Source organism: Choloepus didactylus, chromosome 20, assembly GCF_015220235.1.
Source record: "Choloepus didactylus isolate mChoDid1 chromosome 20, mChoDid1.pri, whole genome shotgun sequence".
Classification (NCBI taxonomy): domain Eukaryota; kingdom Metazoa; phylum Chordata; class Mammalia; order Pilosa; family Megalonychidae; genus Choloepus; species Choloepus didactylus.
Window position 1 is genome coordinate 3,850,936 of NC_051326.1, and position 19,747 is coordinate 3,870,682.

The 19,747-nt window shown below is 37.0% G+C and overlaps 1 protein-coding gene across 2 annotated transcripts in view; it reads right to left on the bottom strand.

Annotated features, from left to right (window-relative positions):
• The window catches only part of NBAS (NBAS subunit of NRZ tethering complex), a 397,863-nt gene that overhangs the window by 290,548 nt on the left and 87,568 nt on the right, over positions 1–19,747 (bottom strand). For both annotated transcript variants that reach the window (XM_037813443.1, XM_037813445.1), the window contains exons 13-15: positions 3,669–3,732; positions 1,756–1,949; positions 387–644 (exon numbers count right to left, since the gene is read on the bottom strand). In XM_037813443.1, the coding sequence (XP_037669371.1) occupies positions 387–644; positions 1,756–1,949; positions 3,669–3,732 (516 nt within the window). The remainder of the gene's footprint in view (positions 1–386; positions 645–1,755; positions 1,950–3,668; positions 3,733–19,747) is intronic.

Sequence of the window (19,747 nt, forward strand, 5' to 3'; positions counted from 1 at the left end):
TTCCTAACAAAGCCCTGCCTGGAAAGGAGCCTGCCTTTCATGCCTTACTATCTGCAGTCTGAGCAGAAAGCAGAACTTAAACAAGGTAAGAGCTCAAGGTCATATGAAGGATAGCAAAAGATCAGAGTAAGCCACAAAGTGGATAACCAGTCTTTAACTGATAACTAAGTGAAATCATTTTTATCCACTGTTTTTATTTTGATTACTCAGGTACAAAGACCAACATTTACAAAAGTCTTTCATAATATCATTATTTCTAACATGCCAATGATCTAATAATCTTCTTTAAATTTCTTCCTGTCTTAAAAAAATAGATTTTCCTCAATAAAATTAAAAAAAATATACCGATGCCTTTGAACTCTGATAGTAACATGATACTCTCTCACCTTTCTCTGATAAAGTTCCTCCGGGGTTGTAGACCGCAAGCTCACAAGGCGGTAGTTTTTAGTAATGGTTCGCGGGCGTTTCCGAGGTGGTGCAAATCGCTCCATTTCTGTCACTAGGTAAAGGCCTTGCTTGATATAGCCAAAGTAGCGAGCCTTGGCAGATATGTCATGATCTGAATCAGAATCCTCTTCTCCTTCATCATCTTCTCCAGCCCTAGTCTCCAAACGAGATCGTTTGGGGGCAAGCTTAATCTCACACTAAATTGAAAAAAGGAGATGTCAAATTAACTGTGAGGAACTAAAGACTAGTTTTTAGAGTTAATGACAGAAAAAAACAAAATAGTTTCATTTCTACTGTGGTTTGATTCATTACATCAGCCACATAATTAAGGCTAACAAAGGAATTCAAAGGACCCCACAGAGAACAACATATCCATCAAAAGCTCCAAAAATACACACATATATAAAAGGCTCTGAATCTCCAAAATTAACTTCTGTTTTAATATTAGGTCACCAATGTAATCTTGTAAACATATGCCTGGTAATTTTTTAAGGGAAATAAAGGAGCTGAAAATGTTAACTTCTTTACTTTTGATATTTCTATACCTGCTAAGGAGAAATAAGGTTTTTTTCCATCTGCTTAAAAAATGAACATGAAGGTATACCTTGCTTTACTGAAAATAGCTCTTTCTCCCCCACCCCCTTTGAAAAAGCTTTACAAAGTCTTGAGTCTGAAAGCCTGGCTGCTCAAGATAACTTTCATTCCAGACTTAACAGAATTGGCACAGATTTTAATCCAAAATTCTTTTCAAAGACTATCTGAAGACTGAGTAACAAACTTCGGGGTAAAAAATATCTGTCAGTCTGCACTGAAGTGAGAGCCACTAAAAGTGTTACCCATGAATGACTTAAAAATAAGAATTTTACTTGACCAAAACCTAACTTTACTCACTCTATTTTCAAGTCTTTTGCCATAATAAACAAGTTATTCTTTCTAAAAAGAACCTTAATTTTTTTTTTAAGTTTCCAGACATCATAGAAATAGGTCAAAGACTTTTTCTTAGGGAGTGAAACTGTTCCACATTTTAAGATGACTACCGCAGGAAAAAGAAAAGATCTATCATTTCAGTGAAGAAGAAATACTTTACAGAAAGCAAAAAACTACAAATTTTCTTAATTCTTTATAATCTCAGCTTTTTTTATTCATAGAACATTGGATTTTTCTTTAATAATGTACCAAGCATGTGATTCCAATCACAGATTTTTGTTTATAAAGACAGGATCACAAGAGAGAAATCAGATGTTTAGATTTTGGTGAAATAATTGTTCTCTCTAGTACACACCAGTTGCTTTAAACAGAAAGCATTACCTCCAAACTTAAAAATCCTCCCTCGTGGGTAGCAGTGACTTGAGGCGATGGTTCAAACCACTCACAGGATTTTCCCAGTAAATTCTTCAACGTTTTCACAGATGAAACAGTCAAAGCACCAGAGCAGCGAGCCAAAGTCACCGCATTCTCTGCCCACCAATTAACATCTACCAGTGGGTAAAAGGACTCTTTATCTAATAGGGGATAAGTAAATTAAAGTAAATGAACCAGTAAATGTGGTTTAAATACAACATTTAGTCTAATAATCAATTCAAACATATGTCATATTCATCCACATTATTTGAGCCCTAAAGGTAAATTAAATAATCAGGAAAAATAAAACCTAAGTTCTCACTCATATTTTTACCCAAGTATGAGACTAAAAAAATGGAAATTCATTTGATCAACACTTGAGTGCCAAAAATTTGCCAGGAATTTGCCAGGTTTCTAGAGAAAGAGAGGTGCATAAATTAAGGTCCTGCACAAAAAAATTAATAATATACCAAGGAAAGAGGGATGTCACCACCTTCAACAAAATCATTTCAAATGTAGATACGTACAAAGATACTTATGAAGACTGTAAAAGGTTTTGGAAAATGATCATGTATCAACTTTCAGGCAAACAATAAGAAAGAATTATACCCTTTAGAAAAATATAAGACAAATATGTAATAGTTTCTAGTGCTGATTTCCTCTTAAACTTGCAGCAAATCAGTCAGCGGAAAGTACATTCAAAGTCAAAAAGAAATTTTAGGGATGAAAATGAAATGTGGTTCACCAAACTGAAGGATTCAAAAGGACATATTTATTATAATTTTATTGCACTTATTATAACTCACTTGTTCCACAAAGGATATGAGGTGGTTTAAAGATAGTACATATAACAGTAAAACATAAATTTAAAAATGTATATAAACATTAAAACAAAGAGATGTAAAATTTAAAATAGGAGTACATCGCCATAAGAATAATTCATTATTTTATAAAAATACAGATCATAACAACTCAACATTTTCATCTAATTTAAGCCTAATGCAAACTTATTTTATAAATAACTAATTCCAAGAAAGTCTGAAAAGCATATTTCCTTGAACTTTACTGCTAAGTGTAAAGGGAGAAGGAAAAGGAGTAAATAAATTAAATATGACTCTCTCTTCTGCTTTGACAAATTATTTTTTCCAAAGGAAAAAAAAGTTTCTGAATGAATATTTTGAATATTTAACAAAAACATGATACATGATATTAATTATAACCTTCCTTAAATGCGAATTAAAAGAATATTGTAATAAAACTTCTGAATCTTGTACTTATCACTGATTTTATAAGAGACACTTAAAAACTCAAAGATGTTTAACTTTGGGAGTTTCACTAAAAGAAAAATGAAAAATTTAACCCAAAGTAACCCTTAAAGTATATTTGTGTTAATCTACCTACTAGATAACCACCAATACTTTGATTTAGATATAAATCTTGATTTCTATTAAATATGCTCACTGTAAAAAAAAAAAAATTCTTTAAACATAGAAAAGTAAGAAAAGAAATAAAAAGGCCAACCTCTGCCACCCTAGCTACCCCTACCCACCCTATCCCAGGTATATATACTGCTTTTCAGGATCTCCCAGGAACAATGAGGTGAATCATGCCTATGAATTCTGAGCTCACACAGCCCAGTGCCTGCCCTTGGTGACAGAGCCACACCACATGCCCTGGGCTCTGAATTAGCCTTGGGGAAAGCTAACTTATTAACACCTGGCCATCAGAAAACTGATCTGCTGCCTTGTTCAAGTCTATGAGACCTTGGTGTTTCTTCCAAAATAAAGCAGAAGCATCTAGAAACCAGTTATATTATTATATCACCTAGGGGGCTCCTGATATTCTTGGACTCTCAAGGCCCAATATTTCATACAACTCACCTTTTATTTTTCTTCTCTTCTCAACAGAGAGCCTCCAATCAGGATTAAGATCATCATAGCCTGGCTAAACATGAAAAATATGTACATGATTTCTTGAGTCTAATATGTAAGAAAATCATCATGAACTGTGGATTTCTTAAATAACAACAGAGATGATGCTTTCCTCTGATCTATCAGTAGCCACTAATTAAAAATGTCCCTCTCCATAATAGTTGTGAAAAGCCAATCAATCTTACACTTAAAATGTGCACCTGCAGATACTGTGACTCAATTTAATAAAGACAGCATATATAAGAACAACTAGATGGCAGGTGTACAATTAATACAAATGAAAGCAAGATTCACTGAGAATTCACTATACACAACAGATGCACACATACACAGCTACACAATGTGGGGAAAGCAGCTATGTGCTGCGAATAATCGCTTGCCGGAGACAAGTATTTAATGAGATGTGAGGCCGGGCCTTGCCGCCATAAACTAAGCAACCCTGAAGCCTTGGTCTCCAGAGCTCTAGGTAGCGGCCATGCCACTTTCTAAGACTAAGAATTTATTAAGTAAAAACTATAACCATACAATCATCAAGTTAAATCCAACCATAGTCTTTTCTCATGGCAACACAGTGCCATGCCCATCTTTGAGAATGTAATGGTATAGCAGTTTCCCTGGAATATAATAAAACAATTAAGACTGAACCAATGCCAGACAAACTCGAGGCTCACTGTTAATTACTTATTTTCTAGAATTACAATAGTATGGGGAAAGACCAGCAAAAAATAATTTCAGTGTTAATTTTAAATATTAAATTTGAAGAAACCAATATTATACTTGTCAAACAAAATGAGCTTTTTCACCTAATGTAACATAATAAGCAAAAATGTCTTCTTATCAATTTGCCAGTGTTGCAAACTTTAGAGTATTGAAATGGGTATTTCCATCCATGGGCTAAAAGACATTCAGCTATCCACTATTACAGTAAAATTACTCATAGCAGTACCTGAGAATAGATGATTTTTTTCCATTTAAAATTTATCAGAAAAAAAAAAAATTACCATAAAAGGATATTTATATACCACAGCAAGAAATAAGTATCATATTTTACAGAATAATAAGAGTGATTTTTATATTTCAAAGAATCAGACTGCAAAAAGGTACACGTTACTGAAAATAATCAACAAAACTGAAATATTATTCAATCATTTATAAGGCACTATAGAGTTTTCCACTGCCTCAGAATCACCAGCTTGGCAGGCTCTGACAGCACTTTTTGCATATCACTGTTTGTTTATAAAATTACACACGTGCTCTCCTGTTTACATTCTGAAGTAAACAAGAGGAATTGAGGACAAAACATGAAAACTTTAGGCAACCTTTATAAAAAGGAAGGAGAAGTTCCAGTCAACCCAAAAGTCAACAACAGACACTCCAGAGTGCTGTTCCCACACAAAACCTTTGAACAACTACAAAAACTGACAGGGCCATCTTCCTTGAAACAACAATAAACAGAGGGCTGCAGTAGCCGGGAGAGTGCTGAATCAAGAAAATACAGCTTTTAAAAATGACAGGAGAACCATTCTTCCAAATAGATCACATCTTAAGTCACAAAACAAGCCACAATACATAGAACAGTACTGAAATCATACAAAGAAACTTCTTCAATTACAATGGAATGAAACTAGTAAGTAATAACAGAGGGAAAAATAGAAATTTCACAAATAAATGGAAATTAAACAGACAAAATCAACACAATGGGTTAAAGAGGGAATCAAAAGAGAAATTAGGAACTTTCCTGAGGTGAATGAAAATAAGAATACAACATAGCAATACTAAGAGGGATATTTATAGCTCTTAAATTTTTACATCAAAAAAGAAAAAAGATCTCATATCAGAGACCTAACCTTAAAACTGGAAGATCTGGAAAAAAAGAAGACCAAGATAAACCCAAAGTAAGCACAAAGAAGGAAATAACAAAAATTAGAGCAGAGATACATGAAATAGAGAATTAAAAAGTAGTGACAATAAACAAAACCAAAGGTTGGCTCTTTGAAAAGATTTAAAAAAAAAAAAAAAAAAACTCAATAAACCTTTAGCAAGACTGACAAAGAAAAAAAAGGGAGGATGCAAATAACTAAAATCAGAACTGAAAAGGGGGGATACTACTAATAACCCCACAGAGATAAAAAGGAATATAAGAGGATACTATGTACAACTGTATACCAACAAATTAGATAACTTGGATGAAATGGGCAAATTCCTGGAAACACACAAGCTACTCAAGAAAAAACAGAAGATCTCAACAGACCAAAAACAAGTAAAGAGACTGACTCAGTCATCAAAAACCTCCAAAGCAAAGAAAAGCCCAGGACCAGATGGATTCTTTATTGAATTTTACCAAACATTCCAAGAAGAATTAACACCAATACTCAAACTCTTCCAAAAACTTGAAGAGAAGGGGACACTTCCTAACTCAATCCAGGAGGTCAGCTTCACTGTGATACCAAAGCCAGATAAAGATACTGTAAGAAAAGAAAATTACAGATCAACACCCTTTATGAGTATAGCTGTAAAAATTCTCAACAAAATACTAGCAAACCATATATAACAACACATTAAAAGAATTATACCCCATGATCAAGTGGGATGTATCCCAGATATTCAAGGGTGGTTCAACATAAGAAAATCAATTTTTGTAATTAATCGCATTAACAGAATGAAGAAAACAAACAAAATGATCATCTCAATGGATACAGAAAATCCATTTGACCAAATCTAGCACTCCTTCTTGATAAAAACACTCAGAAAACTAGGAATAGAAGGAAACTTCCTCAACATGATAAAGAGCATGTATGAAAAAACCACAGCTAACATAATATTCAATGGTGAAAGTCTGAAAGGTCTCCCTCTAAGATCAGGAACAAGATAAATGCTCACTGTCACCACTGCTTTTCAACATTGTACTGGAAGTGCAAACCACAGAAATTGGGCAAGAAAAAGAAATAAAAGGCATCCAAATAGGAAAGGAAATAGACTTTCCCTGTTTGCAAATGATGTGATCTTATATGTAGAAAATCCTGAAAAATCCACAACAAAGCTAGTAGAGCTAATAAACAAATTCAGCAACATGCTTGGGTGCAAGATCAACATGCAAAAATCAGAAATGTTTCTATATACTAATAACGAACAATCTAAAGAGAAAACCAAGAAAAAATACATTTACAAAAGCAACTAAAAGAATCAAATTATCCAAGAATAAATTTAACCAAGGACATAAAGGACTTATATACAGAAAACTACAAACATTGCTAAAAGAAATAAAAAACCTAAATAAAGGGAATGAAAGTCCAGGTTCATGGATGGGAAGACTAAATATTACTAAGATGTCAATTCTACCCAAAGATATTTACAGATTCAATACAATCCCAATCAAAATTCCAACAACCTGCTTTGCAGAAATCAAACTGATGGAAGGGTAAGGGGCCCCAAATAGCAAAAACCATCTTAAAAAAGAACAAAATTGGAGAATTCACACTTTGTGATTTTAAAGCTTATTAAAAAACTACCACAAGCAAAACAGTGTGGTATTGGCACAAAGACAGAAATATAGACCAATGGAATTGCACTGAGAGCTCAGAAATCAACCTTCCCATCTACGGCCAACTGATTTTTGACAAGTGTGAGAAGTCCAATGAATGGGGAAAGAATGTGTCTTCTACAAATGGTGCTGGGAAAATTGGACAGCCATATATAAATATATGGGAACTCTGTATTTTCTGCATGCTTTTTCTGTAAACCTACAATTTCTCTAATGAAGAAAAAAATTTTAAAGGAAGGAGAGGACAGAAAGAGCAAATAAAGAAATAAAGGAAAGAAAAAGTGAGAAAGACAACTTTTAAGCCCCTCAAACAATGTCTCAGCCCTGAGAAAACATAAAGACAAGTAGATCACAATATAATTTGACAAGAAGTCTTGAGAAAAATTAAAGAAAAAATAATCTCATTGACATAAGTATTTTGAGAATTCAAAGTGTACTTTTTCCCACCGAAGTCAGTGACAAGACAGGGCACCATGGACAGGGAGCACTAGTCTAACGGAAACAGCCTCCGGATAATCCGGCACCACACGGTTCCTTACAGGTAGAATAAATAATTAGGTGCCTCTTACAAATTTAATTTTAAACTCAAAGTAGAGCCTTTTTCTTCCAAAGCCAGGACTTTGCACAGTCATCCTTGTTTTCTGAATGTCGACCTACCACAGAAGCTAAATGTTGAATGAATGAATGAATCAATCAATCAATGTTTCACATCACTGAGCTCTCAGGGAAATGCTTAAGCAGCAGAAAAATTAGCTAGCATAGTACTGGTCTTCCCACACTCTCTCAAAGGGGTGTTTTGTTTTGTTTTGTTTTGTTTTTCCCTGCTATTTAGTCAATAAATACTGTGCACTTAGGACAGTGAGAGATAGGGGAAAAAAATTCAGACATCACAGGCTCCACACTCAAGCACCTTAAAATCTACTTAAAAAGCTAGAAAAATGAATATAAGTGAATATAATCTAAGGTCAGATTTGATAACTGCCCAAAGAGAGGTACAGATAAAAGTGCTGGGGGTGGGTGGCCTTCAAAGAATGGAGACAATTTTGCATGTGGGCTTGAGAAAGATTAATGGGGTATACAGGGTACAAAGAAAGCCCTATGGTGCTATACATTTAAGATTGGATAAAATTCAGATGTGGAAAAATTCATGGAGGAGGACATTCCCAGCCAGAGAGCATAAAGTGGACAAAAGTACAAAGGTAGGAAAATACTAAATTTATTTAAGGATAAAAATAGATCAATTTAACTTACAAGTACAAGACATTAGAGTTTAACCATCTGCATTTTTGCCTTAGAAGTACATAGTAAATTCATTCTAGATACCTGAACTAACTTCACGATAGGTGAAGTTTGATGCAATTATCTATACAGCATATGTAAGAACAAAAACACAAACAAAATTCCAAACTTAACTCTGTTTCAGCCTGCCAAACTAGCTACCTGAACATCTGATTCCTGACAAGCATCCCTCACTGCTTTCTAAGCTGACATCCCTTCTGCGCCCCTCATGCTATTCAAGTTGTCTCCCACTTACCATCCTTCAACCCCAAATGGTATCTTGAGGTTACCAGGGTCTGGCCGTGCTTCATGACGCCTGGCACACGTTCTGCAGGCTTCAAGACACAACCCCCCACCCCCTCCCACCCACCCATGACCAGAGCTCTTGCTTCTGGGCCCTGGTGATAGATTCTGAGAAGCGCGCTCCACGTCACTCCTCTGTGCATTACATGCTACCATGTCTGGAAACAAACTGAAATGCCATCACATTACAGTGCAGTGGGAGCCCAAAGGAAGATATCCTAGCTATACAGTTTAGGTTTTGCGACAGAAGGGCCATTATAGCTAAAGCAGGAAATCCAAATATAAGAGAGACTGCTCCAACAGCATAAAAGCAACATTTCAAACATTCATTGCCCAAATATTTGTTAATATTTACTAGACCAAGCTCTGTGTTAGACCCTGTGGATGAAATATATAGTCAGTGCCTATTCTCAAGGAGCTTACAGTCTAGCAATGTGCTGAAATCAGCTGTGGCTCACATCAGATGAATCGCATAAAATGCCGTTTTCCCACCTATCCGTCATTTATTCACCCATTTAACAAACATTAGTCTACTATCTACTATGTGTCAAAGAGAAAACAAAATTAAAATGGAAAAGATAAGTTTTGTGTCCACTAGATCTAAAGAAGTACAAATAGGCAAGCAATAAAACTTCTTGGGAGAAAAATTAAGGCCAAAATAAGATGTAAAAATATAAACATAACATATGGGAAATGTTTGAGATGAAAATCACTTAAGCAATTCTACTATATTCCCAACATGAACAAAATTTAATATTCACAGATTTCTAGCCAGATGGATTTTCATATTCACAATGAAAACTAAAGTATTTAATCATCTCAAAACTGGATAGAAGTAAATCAGAATACACAATTCCACAACCATCTTTAATCATTAGGTTTTATAGAGAAAATATTGAGTCACACAAAGCACATTATAAAAACTAATAAAGTAGCAAATTATATAAAGAAAGCCCCAAATGAGCTGAATTCACAATTTTGGTAAAGGGTTTAAGGTTGTTGGGTGGCAGTAACCAGATACCATACACTGTATACCACATCCTGCATCTTACCACACAATCTATTTTAAGCAGATCGGTTGTGCACTCGGCTCCTAGGGCAGCCACAGAGAGAGGCAAGGCCCTGTCCCGTGTGGCTGGCCCAGCACATTCGACACTGCTGGGAGAATGGGAAAAGAGCAGCTCTTGTCCCCATGAGGTGGTGCCTCCCACGGCCCTGAACTTTTCCTTTAAAGGAACCGCAGAGATGAGGACACCAACAACGACAACACCTACACGTCTGCTAAACAACCCTATCACTCCCCTCACTTATCAACATTTGCACAGTCATGGAAACTGCAAGTTGCTATCTCTCTCTTGTCCATTAATATTATATGCTACTACCTGGTTTCCCCAAATAAAAGTAATTATTTCTAAATATAAATATTTTAAGTAAATACTCTGAAAAAAAGACTTAAACAGTGATGTGAGAAACTTGAGTCAAAATGATACATTGATTCTAATATTCAGTGACCTCAAGTTAACCTCTTTAGAACTATGCTCATCTATTAAACATGTTTAACTCCATAAGGTTATTGTGAGACAAATTAAAAATATGAAAATTATACTGTAAATAACCAAGCCTTATTAAATTCTACTATACAAATCTTATTTATTTCCAGCAGTCATTCTTTTGACAGCATCAGCTGAATTATTTGCTTTCTGCACTTATCCTTCCATAACATTAAAATATGCTAATTAATGATTTCTTGCAAGATTATGCCCACCTTAAGGGCAGAAATTGTCACTTACTGTATTTCCTACTCCAGTATTTGGTAGGGAGTCAACAAACAGTTGAGGCTTTATGATTTCATCACAATGTTGTTCTGAACACAATTAACACCCTACTCCTCACCGTACTATCACATACAAGCTTTGCAGCACTTACCCCAGTACCCTACATTTAATGACTTCCTTCATATGCTAAAGTTCTCAATCTAAAACTCCCAATCTAATGTGATTACTCCCCAGGACCTAAGTGAAAGATTCAAGCAGAGTGTGGTTGTTCAAGCTGCCTTTGCTAGACAAGTTACCATCATCAAACCAAGCCTCACTACATCACAAGTACTCCAGATGCCAATTATAAAGCCCAGGATTTCCCAATGAGAGAATGGTGCCTAGTACATACTAACCAGCTCAAGGATTCAACACATCCGAGAGGGCTGAAGCCACGTGTGCAACATCCACTGATAAAAAGGGCTTGTCTCTGTGCTTATAAGGATCACTAAGTAAAAAGAATCCACAGAAAAATTAATAGTAAAGAATACCTCCAGCCCATCTAAGTAATCATACACACACACACACACACACACACACACACACCTGTCCTTTCAAACAGCAGAGTGTTATTAAACTAACTAAAACTTTTTGTGGAAAAAAAGGCTGGGCAGGACATGTTGACATCCACTAGCCTAACAAATATTTTCTATTTTTCTCCCACCTTTTTAAAATGTTTTTATTTTCCCACAAGCTCATGGAAAGAGCATAGACATCAGTCGGAGAGCCGTGAAATCAAATCTCAGCTCTACTACTTACTCGCTGTATAACCTTGGGACAAAGTAAGTACTCAATAAGCAATATTTTATATTATTAGTAGAGGAACTGTAAAAGCTCTAAGAAGATTGCATGCATGCACTCTCATACCACAGTGTTATCTAAGCCTTAAGAAAGTGCAGAGAAAGAAACCTCAGTGTTCAATGAAGAAGATGAGACCTCATAGGATTTTGTGAACAGAGAACAAAGTTTCAGGAAATATGGTAAAAAGGGAGAGCCAAAAGTAGGGGGCAGCAGAGGAGGGGCCAGGCACATGGCAGCCAAGTGACCAGACTAGAAAAGTGGCAGGTAAATGATGGGGGAGTGTGCCTTTTGACCACAGCCTTAGAATTTAAAAGAAAAGAACAGATAAAACTAAATACTCATTGTGTTCCCAATTTGGATGGAAATTCTTTTGAGGCTGAAACTGGTTGGGGTGTCACAGCAAAGAGCAAGTCTCCCCATGTACTCAGCAGCAGTATGACAAGGAGGGGCTCGGCAGTCCCCAGCCTGGGACGACAGGACAGGCCTCAGGCAGCAGTGGGCAGGGCAGCAGCACAGGATGGGGTTCAGTCACTACAGCTAAGCCACTGCTTCCCTCAGCAGATGCCACCACCCACAAACATACCTGGTGACAGCAACCAGATCCATGGTGTTTTCCCCAAACATATTTTCTCCAGTGTACCCAGGCATTCAAGGGAAATGATTTACACCTACCAAACCAGGAGAAACTGACATATAAGCCCAAAAAACAGTTGATACATTTATAATAAACAATAAACAAGCTCGAGAGTGAAGTCGTATCCCTTAGGTGCACTCTAAGACAAGTTTCCTATCTGGGGATTCCCGGGGGAGCTCCCAGGCAGAGCCACAGGAGGTGGGTGAGCTCTGAGGACAGGAGAACATTCGGGCTATGCAATTCCTGGTGGATCACCCAAGTTCTCGACGTTTCCGTTGACAAGACTCTTACTAGGACAGTGCTAGCAACCAACTTCTGGCGTGAGTTCATCTGCCACCATGGACCTACTTTTCCATTGTTGAATTTCCCGCCTTTCCTGTCCTATTACTTTTCTGATTGTATTTTTCAAACTACTGGGTTATTTACAGTTACTCATTTCCAGGTTTCAGGGTTTCTTAATTTTAGAGATTTTTTTTAATAACTAGAGTATCTACTTAATAAATAACACTAATAAGTAAAGAGTCCTGATTTATATAGTTTTATAATGAATCAATGACCCAAAGAGCCTAGCCAGTCAGAGTGGAGAGTGCCAGTAAGGACTACAACAGACGTAACTTAAACTTATAGGCAAAGAAGGGTGGCCAGGATTTCAGGAAACAAAAGCACAAACTAATCGATTTTGCTGTGACTACCCTTTTTTTTTTTTTACACAATAATAGTTGGAGAATTTATTACCCCATTGTTAAGAATGGATAGAACTAGACAGGAGATCAGCAAGGAAATGCAGGACTTAAAAAACACTATAAACCAACTAGTCCTAACAGACATATACAGAACTGTCCGGCAAACAACATCAGAATAAACCTTTTCTCAAGTGTACATGGAACATTCTCCACAAAACATTACAGTAAGATTTTTTTTTTTTAATCTTCATTTTATTGAGATATATTCACATACCACGCAGTCATACAAAACAAATCGTACTTTCGATTGTTTACAGTACCATTACATAGTGGTACATTCATCACCCAAATCAATCCCTGACACCTTCATTAGCACACACACAAAAAAAACAAGAATAATAATTAGAGTGAAAAAGAGCAATTGAAGTAAAAAAGAACACTGGGTACCTTTGTCTGTTTGTTTCCTTCCCCTATTTTTCTACTCATCCATCCAAAAACTAGACAAAGTGGAGTGTGGTCCTTATGGCTTTCCCAATCCCATTGTCACCCCTCATAAGCTACATTTTTATACAACTGTCTTCGAGATTCATGGGTTCTGGGTTGTAGTTTGATAATTTCAGGTATCCACCACCAGCTACCCCAATTCTTTAGAACCTAAAAAGGGTTGTCTAAAGTGTGCATAAGAGTGCCCACCAGAGTGACCTCTCGGCTCCTTTTGGAATCTCTCTGCCACTGAAGCTTATTTCATTTCCTTTCACATCCCCTTTTTGGTCAAGAAGATGTTCTCCGTCCCACGATGCCAGGTCTACATTCCTCCCCGGGAGTCGTATTCCACGTTGCCAGGGAGATTCACTCCCCTGGGTGTCTGATCCCACATAGGGGGGAGGGCAGTGATTTCACCTTTCAAGTTGGCTTAGCTAGAGAGACAGGGCCACATCTGAGCAACAAAGAGGCATTCGGGAGGAGGCTCTTAGGCACAACCATAGGGAGGCCTAGCCTCTCCTTTGCAGCAACCGTCTTCCCAAGGATAAAACCTGTGGTAGAGGGCTCAACCCATCAAACCACCAGTCCCCTATGTCTGTGGTCATGTTAGCAACCATGGAGGTGGGGTAGGCGAATACCCCTGCATTCTCCACAGGCTCCTCAAGGGGGCACTACATCTTTTTTCCTTCTTTGTCTTTTTTTTTTTTTTAACTTTCCCTTCTTTTTTAAATCAACTGTATGAAAAAAAAAGTTAAAAAGAAAACAAACATACAATAAAAGAACATTTCAAAGAGACCATAACAAGGGAGTAAGAAAAAGACAACTAACCTAAGATAACTGCTTAACTTCCAACATATTCCTACTTTACCCCAAGAAAGTTACCTAATATAGCAACATTTCTGTGAACTTGCTCCTACTATATCCATCAGAAATTAACAGACCATAGTCATTCCTGGGCATCCCCAGAACATTAAATAGCTTATCTGTTCTTCTTGGATTATTGTTCCCCCTTCCTTAATTGCTCTCTATTGCTAGTTCCCCTACATTCTACATTATAAACCATTTGTTTTACATTTTTCAAAGTTCACATTAGTGGTAGCATATAATATTTCTCTTTTTGTGCCTGGCTTATTTCGCTCAGCATTATGTCTTCAAGGTTCATCCATGTTGTCATATGTTTCACGAGATCGTTCCTTCTTACTGCCGCGTAGTATTCCATCGTGTGTATATACCACATTTTATTTATCCACTCATCTGTTGAAGGACATTTGGGTTGTTTCCATCTCTTGGCAATTATGAATAATGCTGCTATGAACATTGGCGTGCAGATATCTGTTCGTGTCACTGCTTTCCGATCTTCCGGGTATATCCTGAGAAGTGCAATCGCTGGATCGAATGGTAACTCTATATCTAGTTTTCTAAGGAACAGCCAGACTGACTTCCAGAGTGGCTGAACCATTATACAGTCCCACCAACAATGAATAAGAGTTCCAATTTCTCCACATCCCCTCCAGCATTTGTAGTTTCCTGTTTGTTTAATGGCAGCCATTCTAACCGGTGTTAGATGGTATCTCATTGAGGTCTTAATTTGCATCTCTCTAATAGCTAGTGAAGCTGAACACTTTTTCATGTGTTTCTTGGCCATTTGTATTTTCTCTTCAGACAACTGTCTTTTCATATCTTTTGCCCATTTTATAATTGGGCCGACTGTACTATTGTCATTGAGTTGTAGGATTTCTTTATATATGCAAGATATCAGTCTTTTGTCAGATACATGGTTTCCAAAAATTTTTTCCCATTGAGTTGGCTGCCTCTTTACCTTTTTGAGAAATTCCTTTGAGGTGCAGAAACTTCTAAGCTTGAGGAGTTCCCATTTATCTATTTTCCCTTTTGTTGCTTGTGCTTTGGGTGTAAAGTCTAGGAAGTGGCCGCCTAATACAAGGTCTTGAAGATGTTTTCCTACATTATCTTCTAGGAGTTTTATGGTACTTTCTTTTATATTGAGATCTTTGGTCCATTTTGAGTTAATTTTTGTGTAGGGGGTGAGGTAGGGGTCCTCTTTCATTCTTTTGGATATGGATATCCAACGCTCCCAGCCCCAATTGTTGAAAAGACCATTATGACTCAGTTCAGTGACTTTGGGGGCCTTATCAAAGATCAGTCGGCCATAGATCTGAGGGTCTATCTCCAAATTCTCAATTCGATTCCATTGATCTATATGTCTATCTTTGTGCCAGTACCATGCTGTTTTGGCAACTGTGGCTTTATAATAAGCTTCAAAGTCAGGGAGTGTAAGTCCTCCCACTTCGTTTTTCTTTTTTAGACTGTCTTTAGCAATTCTAGGCATCTTCCCTTTCCAAATAAATTTGATAACTAGCTTTTCCAAGTCTGCAAAGTAGGTTGTTGGAATTTTGATTGGGATTGCATTGAATCTGTAGATGAGTTTGGGTAGAATTGACATCTTAATGACATTTAGTCTTCCTATCCATGAACATGGAATATTTTTTCATCTTTTAAGGTCCCCTTCTATTTCTTTTAGTAGAGTTATGTAGTTTTCTTTGTATAGGTCTTTTACATCTTTGGTTAAGTTTATTCCTAGGTACTTGATTTTTTTAGTTGCTATTGAAAATGGTATCTTTTTCTTGAGTGTCTCTTCAGTTTGTTCATTTCTACCATATAGAAACATTACTGACTTATGTGCATTAACCTTGTATCCCGCTACTTTGCTAAATTTGTTTATTAGCTCTAGTAGCTGTATCGTCGATTTCTCAGGGTTTTCTAGATATAAGATTACATCATCTGCAAACAATGACAGTTTTACTTCTTCTTTTCCAATTTGGATGCCTTCTATTTCTTTGTCTTGCCGGATTGCCCTGGCTAGCACTTCCAGCACAATGTTGAATAACAGTGGTGACAGCGGGCATCCTTGTCTTGTTCCTGATCTTAGAGGGAAGGCTTTCAGTCTCTCACCATTGAGTACTATGCTGGCTGTGGGTTTTTCATATATGCTCTTTATCATGTTGAGGAAGTTTCCTTCAATTCCTACCTTTTGAAGTGTTTTGATCAAAAAGGGATGTTGGATTTTGTCAAATGCTTTTTCAGCATCTATTGAGATGATCAATTGATTTTTCCCTTTTGACTTGTTAATGTGTTGTAATACGTTGATTGATTTTCTTATGTTGAACCATCCTTGCATGCCTGGAATGAACCCCACTTGGTCATGGTGTATGATTTTTTTAATGTGTCTTTGGATTCGATTTGCAAGGATTTTGTTGAGGATTTTTGCATCTATATTCATTAGGGAGATTGGCCGGTAGTTTTCCTTTTTTGTAGCATCTTTGCCTGGTTTTGGTATTAGATTGATGTTAGCTTCATAAAATGAGTTAGGTAGTGTTCCATTTTTTTCAATGTTTTGAAAGAGTTTGAGTAAGATTGGTGTCAGTTCTTTCTGGAAAGTTTGGTAGAATTCCCCTGTGAAGCCATCTGGCCCTGGGCATTTACTTGTGGGAAGATTTTTGATGACTGATTGGATCTCTTTGCTTGTGATGGGTTGGTTGAGGTCTTCTATTTCTTCTCTGGTCAGTCTAGGTTGTTCATATGTTTCCAGGAAATTGTCCATTTCTTCTACATTATCCAGTTTGTTGCCATACAGTTGTTCATAATATCCTCTTATAATTTTTTTAATTTCTTCAGGATCTGCAGTTATGTCACCTTTTTCATTCATTATTTTGTTTATATGGGTCTTCTCTCTTTTTGATTTTGTCAGTCTAGCTAGGGGCTTGTCAATCTTGTTGATCTTCTCAAAGAACCAACTTTTGGTGATATTTATCCTCTCTATTCTTTTTTTGTTCTCTACGTCATTTATTTCCGCTTTAATCCTTGTTATTTCTTTTCTTGTACTTGGTTTAGGATTGGTTTGCTGTTCATTTTCTAGCTTCTTCAGTTGATCCATTAGTTCTTTGATTTTGGCTCTTTCTTCCTTTTTAATATATGCGTTTAGTGCTATAAATTTCCCCCTTAGCACTGCTTTTGCTGCATCCCATAGGTTTTGGTATGTTGTGTTCTCATTTTCATTCGTCTCTATATATTTAGCAATTTCTCTTGCTATTTCTTCTTTAACCCACTGATTGTTTAGGAGTGTGTTGTTTAACCTCCAGGTATTTGTGAATTTTCTAAGTCTCTGATGGTTATTGACTTCTAATTGTATTCCATTGTGGTCAGAGAATGTGCTTTGAATAATTTCAATCTTTTTAAATGTATTGAGGCTTGTTTTATGTCCCAGCATATGATCTATTCTGGAGAAAGTTCCGTGAGCACTAGAAAAGTATGTGTATCCTGGTGATTTGGGATGTAATGTCCTGTATATGTCTGTTAAATCTAATTCATTTATCAGATTGTTTAGGTTTTCAATTTCCTTATTGGTCTTCTGTCTGGTTGATCTATCTATAGGAGAGAGTGATGTGTTGAAGTCTCCCACAATTATTGTGGAAACATCAATTGCTTCCTTTAGTTTTGCCAGTGTTTCTCTCATGTATTTTGTGGCACCTTGATTGGGTGCATAGACATTTACGATTGTTATTTCTTCTTGCTGAATTGCCCCTTTTATTAGTATGTAGTGGCCTTCTTTGTCTCTCAAAACATCCCTGCATTTGAAGTCTATTTTATCTGAGATTAATATTGCTACACCTGCTTTCTTTTGGCTGTAGCTTGCATGAAATATTTTCTTCCATCCTTTCACTTTCAATTTCTTTGTGTCCCTGTGTCTAAGATGAGTCTCTTGTATGCAACATATTGATGGTTCATTTTTTTTGGTCCATTCTGCGAATGTATATCTTTTAATTGGGGAGTTTAATCCATTTACATTCAACGTTATAACCGTGAAGGCATTTCTTGAATCAGCCATCTTATCCTTTGGTTTATGTTTGTCATATTTTTCCCCTCTGTCTATTAATATCCTTTATTGTACCCATACCGAATCTCTTTAGTACTGAACCTTTCTCCAAGTCTCTCTGTCCTTTCTTTGTTTCTCTGTCTGTAGGGCTCCCTTTAGTATCTCCAGTAGGGCAGGTCTCTTGTTAGCATATTCTCTCAGCATTTGTTTGTCTATGAAAAATTTAAGCTCTCCCTCAAATTTGAAGGAGAGCTTTGCTGGATAAAGTATTCTTGGCTGGAAATTTTTCTCACTCAGAATTTTAAATATATCGTGCCACTGCCTTCTCGCCTCCATGGTGGCTGCTGAGTAGTCACTACTTAGTCTTATGCTGTTTCCTTTGTATGTGGTGAATTGCTTTTCTCTTGCTGCTTTCAGAACTTGCTCCTTCTCTTCTGTGTTTGACAGTGTGATCAGTATATGTCTCGGAGTGGGTTTATTTGGATTTATTCTATTTGGGGTTCGCTGAGCATTTATGATTTGTGTATTTATGTTGTTTAGAAGATTTGGGAAGTTTTCCCCAACAATTTCTTTGAATACTCTTCCTAGACCTTTACCCTTTTCTTCCCCTTCTGGGACACCAATGAGTCTTATATTTGGACGTTTCATATTATCTATCATATCCCTGAGGTCCATTTCGATTTTTTCAATTTTTTTCCCCATTCTTTCTTTTATGCTTTCATTTTCCATTCTGTCATCTTCCAGGTCACTGATTCGTCGTTCAACTTCCTCTAGTCTTGTACTATGAGTGTCCAGAATCTTTTTAATTTGGTCAACAGTTTCTTTAATTTCCATAAGATCATCCATTTTTTTATTTAGTCTTGCAATGTCTTCTTTATGCTCTTCTAGGGTCTTCTTGATTTCCTTTGTCTCCCGTACTATGGTCTCATTGTTCATCTTTAGTTCTTTGAGTAGCTGCTCTAGGTGCTGTGTCTCTTCTGGTCTTTTGATTTGGGTGCTTGGGCTTGGGTTATCCATATCGTCTGGTTTTTTCATATGCTTTATAGTTTTCTGTTGTTTTTGGCCTCGTGGCATTTGCTGAACTTGATAGGGTTCTTTTAGGATTTGTAGACCAATTGAAGTCCTTATCTCTAATTTATCAGATCTACAGCTTCGTGGAGTACACTTTCTCTAACTAACCAGCAGGTGGCATCCACGAGCCACCTGTTCTCCACAAGCCAGTTCTCCCCTGCTTAGCCTTTTTGGTGAGTGGGGGAGTGAGTCTTGTGGGGTCCAATTGGTGTACCAAGCTTGCGTGTGTAGTTGGTGTTGCCTGCCCTGTATATGGGGCGTGTTTCTGGGCAGTCAGGGAGGGGGGGGGGTGGCTCTAACAATCAAATCTCCCTGGTGATCCTAGAGTTTTAAGGCTGCTGCAATAGTCTAATCCTTCAGTTCAGTCCTGCCACAGTTTGTCTCTGCCACTGACCCACAAGTCCTTGGTATTGGCGTATGGCTCCTGAGACTTGCAAGTGGGCCCCTCTTCCAGGCCGTGCACCCCCTGGTCCTCTGTTGAGGGATGACTGTGCTATGTCACAGGTGAGTGCCGTCCCCCCAGGGCAGT